Here is a 10914-nt window from a genome sequence, read left to right as displayed (position 1 = left end):
GTTTTTATACAATTGCGCGTGAGCTGTGTCAATGTTTGTTTTTGTCTCTTTTCAGGATAAACCGGACAGCCCTTCGCAAAGTGGGGTTATTGTATGAATCACTGAACGCTAAGGTCAAAGCAAATGCAACAAAAAATACTTACTTAAATACTTTCCCTTAATACTTAACTCATTCTTATAGATAAACATACATATGCATACCTCCAGATATAATGTTTGTCCAACGTGCAGCCAACATTACGACATCAATGCTTTAACCTTTAGGCGATCATTCTTGTTGAGATATGTACGTTTGTATAGTTAATCAGTTGTAATTACCAATTCGTTTATTAAAACTAATTGATTAGTAATTTTAATCATTTTAGGATCTTTAATGGATAACATTCTTTCCAGTGTTTTTTGTGTATTTCCAACTCCACTTAGGTTTGAGTGCTTTAAGAATCCTTCACGAGTGGGGACATTTGGGTTGTCGTACAGCCACATTGCTTAACCTCTCTAAAGTTGAATTCCTATGGTTAACATTGTACTTGTAGTGAAACATTAACATCATAGGTGGGAGTGAAGGAGCTAAATGGAATCCCTTAAATGTAGTAAAACAAGTTTTTTTTAAATTTTGAAATTACTTTTAATTGTAGAAAATACCTGGAAAACAGTCTTCCTTACAACCCCTGCTTGCTCTAGCCGTCCCGTCAGTCTTGTAAATTGGGTTGATAATAGGAAACAGGAGGCGTGTTTAACCTGCAGGGCTTTCCGTAACTAGCTCTGTCAACCATTATGGAAAGAAAGAATTCCGCTTTTTTTTGACAAGGCTTCGTAACTAAAGGACGATCGGTGCCACTCGCAAGATCTAAGGATTCAACATTTATTTGTTTAAATCGTAGGCCTACAATGTGTCCTGTCAGGTATCTGTCATTGTTTATCATTTTGGTCTTTGTGCGGCTCTCCCTCACTGCGGAGGGGATTCTATGCGAGGTGAGTCGAGTTGTGGTTCATGGTTCAGACGCGTGTTTGATGTCTGTTTCACTATGCTTGTTTGCATCGGTATAGTTTAATAATGTATTGCTGTTGTCACCCTCTCTTCAGATTCCGAAGGAAGATGGTGAGTTCAAAGTGCCTTAAGTGTAATCCGTATGGAGTTCATTCGCTGTTAAATGTTAATGCTTTGGCCGCCTGCTGTTTACTTGTTCCTGAAAACCGTTATATGCACCTATCAATGTGCCTTATACTGGTGCAACGCTTCTGGTTTTAAAACCTTATTAACAGATAGGCCTACAGCACAATTAAAACTCATGACTTGTTGTAACATATTTGTGATTTTGAAGAGGGCATGGGACTGGGCTCCAGTACGACAGTATGCATTAGCCTACTTCTACAGTGGGGCCAGATGAGGAAAATACAAAGCAAAAATAAGTCAGCTGTGATATTCTATGTGTCATTTCATGTATAAAATCCTCACATAGTTATACACAGTGACACTATGCAACCGCAATTTGGGGTTATCTGCTGATCAGCTGCTAACACAACCATTAAGGATGTATTGTAGTGGTTTGAATGATCGAAAGCTACACACCTGTGCTACTGTTTATTTTGGCATGGTCAGATGGAGCATGGGGTTCATCTCCTCTGAGGTTCTCCTCCACTGAGACTTTGGCGACTCGACGATTCTCTCAGTGTGTCAGCATGCACATTCGGCTTCGACCCGAAGGTACAGGCATCTAACGTTTGTCTTTAAGAAAGGTTGCTTTTGGTTGCTTCAAATCAACATTTGTTGGGTCTCTGCTTTCTTTTAGACTTCAACCATAGAACAAACCATGCGAGAATGATTATTATCCTGTCATCAGGTATAAATATTACCATCAAGAAGTCCGGCTTAAAAAAGATTAAGGTTGGACATTCTCTTCTCACTTGCAATGAAATAAAAGTCATTCTCAAAAAGGAATTTTGGAAAATAATAATATCAGCTAAATCGTTTGTCTTCTTGATTTCAGTGGAGGACATGGGACCATGTCAGAAGAATAAAAGGAATATGTCCCCCAACTTGCAGAAACAATCACACAATGGTGAAAACCCTTTTCCCCGTTCCTATTCTCCAAACTCAGACTCCAGCTAATACTTGTGGAGGTTTGATCCATGATACTGTATTTGTTCTGCAGTGGGAGCTGAACTATTCATGTGTGAAGGCCGAAGCTGGCTCAACCGTGTCCGCGTCATTTATAGGTTCAATAAACTACACTGAAAAATACAACGTACCAGGTATGACAAACCTTATTATCGTCATGTTTGCCATCTGTTTGCTGTTCTGTCTCTCTTCCATGCCACTGCTCCCTCCCTTTAGTCCCTGGGGCTGTCAGCAGCCACTATACCCTTAGGGAATAGGATGTAGAGTACAGTACACTGATACAGGCCCAGCGCAACAAAGGTCTTAAGGGGGCTTAGCCCATCAGGTGTTTTTACCTGCCCCCTCTACTGCCTAAGACACATTTCAAAAACATCAACAATTGGCCGAGTGTGACTTGCACTCCCTTTTCCTATCTCTTTCACACAAGTAGCAAACAGATTTTCCTACACACGTCCCTCTGCTGAATAATTCCTAAATTGAAAAAAATATTGAACACACGCTTTTGCTGACTGATATTTTGTCATTCATTTTGAAACATTCCCTATTTGACTGTTTTTTTTTCTTTCTTAAAATGTCCCCCTCTGTTGATCCAACTCAGATCCAGTGCCCCAGTTTCACCTGTCTGTGGCCCCGGGCTCCAGGAAGGTCAATGTGACCCTGGCCCCGGGGCCCTCAGTGTACACCATACTCTGCTACCGCAATGAAAACTTGTGCAAAGCCATATCCAAACGCATAACTGTAAGTGTCAGGGGAGGGTTATCTGTCCATATTATCACACCATAATCATGTTGTGTGTACAAGAATTTTTTTTCGATCTAGGATTTGTGTCAAGATGTTTCATATAATTTTTCTATGTTTGTATTGTTATTTATATATTTTAGATTGATCCTTCAAAATCTCTGTCTGCGACTCTGAATGTGTCGTACTTGCTGCCCTGTGTCTGTGTACAGGTGAAAAATCGTAAATTAACTAAGCATTTGATTGTTTTAAAGCTTATTTTAAGTGTCTATTAATACTGTGTAATGACCGTTTCTATCCTGTGTCTATATGGACAGGTGTATTACACACACTCTGATGCCAAGCGAGTCATGGAGTGTCCTTTTGCAAACATCTCTCTGGAAGGTGAGCACACACACATTTCATGTGACAAGAAGTTGGAGAAAGGACAACCTTTATTACTATTTAAATATTTATTTGAAGGTAATTTAGTTAACTTCCAACTTTATTTTTCATTAAATCTTTCGATGAAAAAAACGTGTGTGTCTTTCTGTTTGATTCCATGCATGTGTATGCAGCAGCGAGAGATGTTTGGCTCTCTAGTGAATTCAAACTGTACACGGACCGCATCGCCTGGACGTCGCGGTGTTCTTCTAGCTACCTGAAGCACTCTGCCGCCCTCTGCTGGAAAAACGATACAGGCCTCTGCACGCCCATACTGAACTCAAGGCTGGCGATGATTAATAGCTCAAGTCTAGTAAGTGGTATGACAGAAGTGAAGGAGCTAGTAATGAGGATGGAGTGTTATTGTGAGATATTCTTTTCCTTTTGTGTGATCCCTTTTTCCGACCATGACTTATCCCTGTTGTCTGCTCTACAGTTGTACAACATATCAACTTTGGACAAGCACTCACAAATGTGTCTACAGGTGAGCATGTGCGTATGCGAATTGGTGTATAGACATATGGACGATGTATTGGCCTTTGGATCATACGTCAACCTATTGGATAGGCAATAACAACCGATTTTAAATGACTTGTTTTTATTCAGGGGTAATTTTTTTTAATATATATATATATATATATATATATATATATATGTATGCATATAAAATCTGACTTTTTCTACTGAGAATTGTTGGTTAAGTGCTTATTATCCAGAAAAATCGCAGCTCCCACTTTCACTTGCATCTCTTTACAGGCCAGTCTTGGCCCATTGAATATGGTATCGAAGCCACGGGTCCAAGCGGTCAATGCTGCGTCTGTGCATATATTTGAGCGCATGTGCCCATATTATGCATCTTGTCCTTTTGTGTTTGAGTCTGAAATGCTTCTCTTTCCATTTCATAGTTCTCTATAAAAAACAACCGTCACGTCCATTGTCCCTTCAAATCGGGTGAGATCATCTATTATCTTTCATGTCCCTCCCTATCTAGTCCTACTGTGCTCGTTCAGTCATTCTCTGCCTACAACGTCAACGTGTTTCCTCTGGTCGTTTGCACAGATAAGAGTGAATGGGAGGCCCGTGTCGGCCCTGGTGGGAGCACCATGTCGGTCCACCTCACCTCTTACGCCTCAGCCATCTTCTCCGCTCAGCTCTGTATCCTGCAACACAGCGGCTGTCACTCCGTAGGAGACCCTTACTCAGGGACAACGGTGAGAAAAGGAGGGGGGAGAGGGAGAGACATAGGGAGATAAAGAGAGTGAGAGTGAGAGAGCGAGGAGGCATAGACTCAACTGTCAACCTTATCTTTTTAACCAGTCAATTTTAGAATAATAATGGTAGTTTCATTTCTAAGCAAAATGTTTTTTTGTTTTTTTCTAAGAATATATTTATTGTCATATTATTATTTTATTAACAACATACACAGACAGACACTTGCACCATCATAATAAGGATACCAATACAGTAATAACTTAAATAAAATAAATAAAAATAAATAAATAGTAAATTTATGTACACAAAAATAAAGATTGCAACAACGAATCGATAAAATCGATAAAAATCGATTACGAAAAGCGTTGGCAACGAATTTGGTCGTCGATTCGTTGAGTCACGCGATTAATACGTCACTCGTAGGCGCGGCACCGTTTACAGGTGGGTTCCATGGGTGGGTTCATGCATGGTTCATGCACGCCCACTGATGTGAGCGACCACAGCTTGTATTTTGGTCATATCTTAACACTGGACTGTAGGCCTATATAAAATTGTTGTACCTTCACTGTCTTTGGGTTAAAAAACTCCTTCCAGTATCCGTCTAGTCCAACCGAAAACTCTGTCAGCTGCTGCTGCTGCAGACGGTGTGCACTGTGCAGACGTGCTCGGAGTCGGCACCGCGTGCATCAACAGTCATTCAAAGCAGCGGTAGTAATCACACAACCGGACGGTGTAGTAGAAAGTCCCGTCAGTTAAAAATAGTAATGCAGTTTTTAAATCCATGTTAAAATCGGCAGGATATAGAGCTAGTTAGCTTAAAAAAAAAGTCGCAAACAGTGTCAAATGTGATGTGTTCAGGTCGGCTCAGTAATATGATTGATGGGTTCAAATGCAACATTTGAGATTTCGGTGAAAACTTGTCCCAGCAATATAAAATAGATAGCAAAGATGGAATTATGACCTGTTTAACCTCCTATCTTGAACTATCATCATCTTATCAGCAATTGAAGCAATAATAAGTTATATTTCAAGGAGTCTCGAAAATGGTATCAATAGGTTTGACCGGTTAACCATGGACATCCCTTATATACTATATATGTATTTTTTTTTTTGTGTTATCCCAGTTATGTTTTTTTATTATTTAATGTTACTTTTAATAGTTCTGGGACGTTGGAGCAATAACCTGGTGTTTATACACTTCGGTCTGCACTGTGAATTTGAAGTAATGTTCAGTTTTTGAATAAAGATGCAGCAATTAAAAATGATTAATTGTTTAATCGAAAAAGTAATCGACCGATTAATCGATTATTAAAATAATCGTTAGTTGCAGCCCCAATCCCCAACTGTATTTACGTGAATCTAATGTCTGTCATAACAGCCATGTATATACGTTAATCTTTGTAGTCCAATACAGTTCGACAACTCTTTAATACACATTGCAAAATGGTTTGTTTATTAAAAGATTGTGTGACATCCCCCATTGCCTTCTGCTTTTCCCCATTAATATGTTTCCATATGCAAACGTGGGCCCTTGAAGGTTTAGTCTCAGAATGACAGTGAGGAACAGAGTTGACAGTTGAAACACAAATAAGTACTGTTTACACGAGAGAAAAAAGGGTGTATTCTGCCACCGATTTTGAATTTTGATGGTATCTACATCTCTCATACCACCGTTCCTGCCTGTGTGGATTGAAAAAAATCTAAAACATCGGCATGGCTATCTCACAAACTCACAAACACTATTACATGTGCAAATTATAAAATGCTGTGCGGTTGCTCCCCTTGGTGATTATTTTTTTGCCTAGCCAATTCATTGGTACTGAATGCTAACCAGTGTTTTGTATTGACAGGATGGGAGCAAGGGTGACTTGCAGTTAAATGTACCTGTTCATACCATCGCTGAGAGGCCGTGTGTGCAGGTATATCTCAACAAATTCCAAAACATAGGGTTATTTGTTCCTCTATTGCAAATCTAGCCTGTTTTAGACCAAACCCTAACGTGATTCAACCCACATGAACACCAAGTGTGTGTTAGACCAAACCCTAACATTATTCAGCCGACATGACCAACATTTGTGTCTTATATAAAACCCTAACATGCATTCAACCCACATGAACACCTTGTGTGTGTTAGACAAAACCCTAGCTTGCATTCAACCCACATTAATACAATGTGTGTAGAAGACTAAACCCTAACATGCATATAACCCACATGAACACCATGTGTGTATGACTAAACCCTAACATGCAATCAACCCACATGAACAAAATGCGTGTTCTTTTACAGGTGTGGCAGTCTGCACCGGCTCGACTTGGGAAGAGAATCTTGTGCCCTGAATGTGAGTGTCCTTCCAGATATACCTTTCACCTCTTCCAGTAACTACACCTGCAGTTGAGGCATAACCGGGGCTTTATGGATGTGTAAACCAGGAATCCAGATGCAATGCGGTGATAATTGTTTTGGCAGACACACACCGGAGGAGTGGTATGCTGGTGGCGGCAGCCCTGCTGATCGGAGTGCTGTTGGCACTGCTGGCTATTGTTGTGTATAAGGTGACAAAGAGTGGAACAACAGGTCAGCTCTCTAACATTTCTGGTATCTCTACAATGCATGTCTCCTTGCATTGCCGATGAATGGAGACTTGCATGCGTAGTCTGGTAGTCGCTCATTATAACATTATTATAATTACGTTAATATGATACAACCATAAGAAAAAAATAACATCATTTGTTTTGCCTTTTTTCGATCTCCTGCCAACATGTGCAGGTTGGCTGTCGATCCACAAGCCTGTTCTGCTGGTGTGCTCTTCAGGACAGCCCGCCCACGTCTCAGCCGCCTGCGCCTTGGCCTCCATCCTGCAGGGGGAGCTGTGTGCCGCCGTGCGCATGGCCCTTTGGAGCCAGAGTTCAGACAGGCAGGCTGGCGCCGGAGCTGGCAGCGGGGTGGCTGACCTGGGCCCGCTCCCCTGGCTCTACGGAGAGTGGGACGCAGTGCAACAGGCCCAGGGCAAGCTGCTGGTCGTCTGGAGCCCCGAGGCCAAGCGTGTCTTTGAGAGAACAACAGAGCAGGAGACTCAGACGGAGAGGAGGAAACGAGAAGGAACCCGCAAGGTAGAGGCAAAGAGGGGGAAAGCGACGGACGCCTTGGACGGGGAGGAAGGCTGGAGAACGATAGCAAGGACGTTAACGTACGGGACGGAGAAGGACGCCCTGTTGGAGGGCGATGATCCTTCGGACGTTTCGAGCGAGGGCTCTTCGATCACGGGGCCGGTGTTGAGGGCCACCCTGGCCCGCCTGAAGGGGGTGCTGCGGGAGCCGGGAAGGAGCCACCCCGTGGTGCTCATCTCCTTGCGCGGTCTCAACCACAACAGAGACATCCCCGACGAGCTCCGAGGGGTCCCGCGATACAGCCTCCCGGGGGACTTCCGGGGCCTGATCCAGGAACTAGGGGGCATCGTGTCGGGACCCAACTGGGAGGAGTTAGGGTGCGACTGCTGGCCCAGACTGCGCTCCAAAGTACTGTTGCTGTGGTTGGCACGACGACTGTCCCACCAACTGAAAACGTGGCTGCCATAGTCCCAGATAATTACGAGGACTCGACAAATGAGCCGTCAAATCTGGAGATAATGCGATGAAAAGGAATATTGGCTCCATGTTGGGACAGGTCAAGATTCCTGACCATTGTGTTGGCTGTGTGCCAAAACAGGGAATAGGAGCAAACAAATGCATGTGGTGAAGGGTCACCCTGGGGACAACAGGCATGCAACGTCTCAAGTTCTAGCACTGTGACAGCACCAAACTGCTCCAGTGTGTAACACAAGCCAGTCCTCCAAAGAGATGCGGTTAAACCACGACCAGCGCCACTTACAATCACCCACTCAAAGAGCTATTCATCACAATCTGGCACTGGTGACATCTAAACACCTGTTTTGCCTTTTATTTTACATAAGTAAATATGTGGTTATTTGCCTAGCAAATAGACATTGACAATGCCTAGAACAGTACACTATGTCTTAGTCAACATTTGAGAGGCTTTTTGGGTGGGTAGAACGCTCACATCCATCAATCCATCAATGCCACATGATGTGCGTGATGTCTGATGCCTTTGTTTCAACGTTGATCTGAAAAAGAAAATAGAATCCGAAAGAATTGGCAGCTTGCCTGTGTAAATAAGCTTCATGCTTATTTAACTACTGTGGGAGTGTGTGTGTATGTTGGCAGGTTTAGGCGGCCTCACCCGGCTGAGTCTGAATGGACTGGGTGAGAGTGCCAACCTGTTGCACATTCAGTGACTTACTGTTCACAGGTTAAACCAGCCGTCTCCAAACTAACACTCTCAAACTAACAGATCTCCTGCTTGGCAGACCTGTTTATTTGCTTACCACCTCTACAACAAACCGGATTCAACATCACCGCCCTGCGGCTTTTTTTTGGAGGAGCCCAGAAGGTGGGGGACCAGGTCAATGCCATACTCCACCTAGGCGGCCGCCACACTCCACCTAGGTGGAGTGTGGCGTTGACCTGGTCCCCGACGTTGCGCCTCTCCAGACTTTTAAGGACACGGAGGGGCTGCCTGAGGACGCGATGGCCCCCAGCAGTGCTGACGGACCGCCACCACCCAGCACCAGGCCTTTCTCCGACAGTGTGTCGGAACCCATCAGAGGACAGGGAGGGACAGGGCCACCGTCAGCAGCTACTCCCCCCTGCAGCAGCCCGGGGCCCAGAGGCCCCTCGGCCAGCCAGCACAGGAGCCAAAGGCCCCATGCTCCACAGGGGAGATGGGGGGGGGGGGGGATAGCCCTGTCGCCCTGGGGGAGGGTGGCCTCCCCGTAGGCAGTTCCGGGTACTGCCCTGGCCAGGCGATTGGCCCTGCTCTCCCCCAGCTCCATCCAGACAGCCCAATTACCGATACCTCAGCCAGGAAAGGCAGCAACCCAGGCCTCCGGTCTCCAGGACGGAGGGGAAGCGGGAGGGTGGGTTGGCGGGTCACCCTGGAGATGGGTCGGGGCAATGTCTTTTTAGGTATGGTAACCCTGTGGTAGAGTCCAGTTGATGTACTTATTTGTTTTTGGAGTAGGCTACAGCTGGGGCTTATCACCAGCCTCATATTGGTGCTGCGGGTATGTGGGAGTGTGTGGATGATGGCTGGTTTAGGCAGCCTCACCTGGCTGACTCTGATTGGACTCTGGGGCTGGGTGAGGCTGTACATCAGATGCACATTGAGTGTCGGTCTTCACAGGTTGAACCAGTCGTCTCCACACAGACTCGGGGAGGGATCTTCTGCGTGGCAGTAGAGCACCGTCGGCATGTTTACAATCAACCAGATTCAACAACACCACCCTGCGTCTTTTGTCTGGAGGAGCCCAGAAAAGGTGGCATGTAGCATTGGTTTCTGATAAATAAAATGATGCCAAGACAAATCAAGGTTATTTTGTAAGTAATTTGTTGACATACTTTTGACCATGATGGTTTATAGTGTGTACACACACACACACACACAAACACACACACACGCTTCCTGTCAATGTATTTCAAATTGCCATATAACACCATTGAGATAGAGAAAAATAATGTAATGGTTAGATTATGAACACATTGTTTCATCACATTGTTTTTACTTGCTAACATTTGAATGTTGTACTTCGTGCTTTGATCCTCTTGGAATGTGATGTATTGTGGGCCTATAGCAGCAATCAAAGAGGCCCTTTGCTTTAGCATTTGGGTAATCCGACTTCCTAGACGCATTTTCCTGGAGTGCCCCAATCATGAAAACATAAGTCGTATCTGATGTGTTTAATGGCGATAAACTGACTCGTATTGCGGACAGCTTGGTTTATGTGCTTTGTATCGGCATGCCACAACTTCAAAACACTGACTAATGAAACGCTTCAGACTTATTGATTTATTATCCAGGGACCGTTGAGTTAGGCTGATAGGAGAGATGCTATTAAAGGTGCCTTCAGAAATGTGATGATGGGTCCCTAGAATGTTCCTTATTTCTTTCTTATTTTACGACGTGCCCCCTCAGATATTATGGATGCATGCATGTCATGACCCCAGGGTGACCCATGCAGTTTCCCCGTTGGGATAAACAAAGTGTACCGTCTGGTATCGTAATGTGACATATTTTTTAATCTGGCCTGCATAGACAGTTGGAAAGAAACGCCACATTCTGATGTGGGATGACAGTCGTAGGCCTACTCGACAGGTTATATCACATAGCACGTTTCAATTGTCAAATGAAATAAAGTACTCTGACACACCCTCAAACACTCTGATGCAAACAACAATTCCTATACAACATTCATATATAACATAAAAATCACACTGGACAATGCCATTGAAAAAAAAGATATATTTATCACTATAGGTTATGTTGGTTGTGGGGTTCCAAACTTTTCGGACCGACTGGCACCACAAAA

General features: G+C 44.0%; 1 protein-coding gene across 3 annotated transcripts; it reads left to right on the top strand.

Moving 5' to 3' along the window:
• Window positions 1-747: 747 nt before the first annotated feature.
• Window positions 748-9224, top strand: LOC130384620 (interleukin-17 receptor E). Of its 3 annotated transcripts, XM_056592922.1 has the most exons (17): window positions 750-972; window positions 1084-1099; window positions 1601-1705; window positions 1791-1885; window positions 1989-2060; window positions 2154-2253; window positions 2718-2857; window positions 3001-3069; window positions 3175-3241; window positions 3415-3593; window positions 3717-3764; window positions 4186-4231; window positions 4340-4491; window positions 6343-6411; window positions 6780-6831; window positions 6960-7067; window positions 7260-9224. In XM_056592922.1, exons 1-17 carry the CDS (start codon window positions 889-891, stop codon window positions 8066-8068), a joined length of 2211 nt encoding a protein of 736 aa, XP_056448897.1. In that variant the 5' UTR covers window positions 750-888; the 3' UTR covers window positions 8069-9224. The 3 variants fall into 3 exon arrangements, with proteins under 3 accessions (XP_056448889.1, XP_056448880.1, XP_056448897.1); XM_056592914.1 differs by having other exon boundaries at window positions 748-972; window positions 3418-3764; XM_056592905.1 differs by having other exon boundaries at window positions 748-972; window positions 3415-3764.
• Window positions 9225-10914: the final 1690 nt, after the last annotated feature.

Source organism: Gadus chalcogrammus, chromosome 1 (assembly GCF_026213295.1).
Source record: "Gadus chalcogrammus isolate NIFS_2021 chromosome 1, NIFS_Gcha_1.0, whole genome shotgun sequence".
Taxonomy (NCBI): Eukaryota; Metazoa; Chordata; class Actinopteri; order Gadiformes; family Gadidae; genus Gadus; species Gadus chalcogrammus.
The sequence above is the reverse complement of the archived record's forward strand: the minus strand, read 5'-3'. Positions and strand labels throughout refer to the sequence as shown.

Coding starts and splice junctions, on each gene's coding strand:
- LOC130384620 (XM_056592905.1), top strand. CDS start 889: ATGTGTCCTGTCAGGTATCTGTCATTGTTTATCATTTTGGTCTTTGTG. Junction 2,858..3,000: donor CCATATCCAAACGCATAACT/GTAAGTGTCAGG, acceptor TATATATTTTAG/ATTGATCCTTCAAAATCTCT. Junction 6,832..6,959: donor GAGAATCTTGTGCCCTGAAT/GTGAGTGTCCTT, acceptor TTGTTTTGGCAG/ACACACACCGGAGGAGTGGT.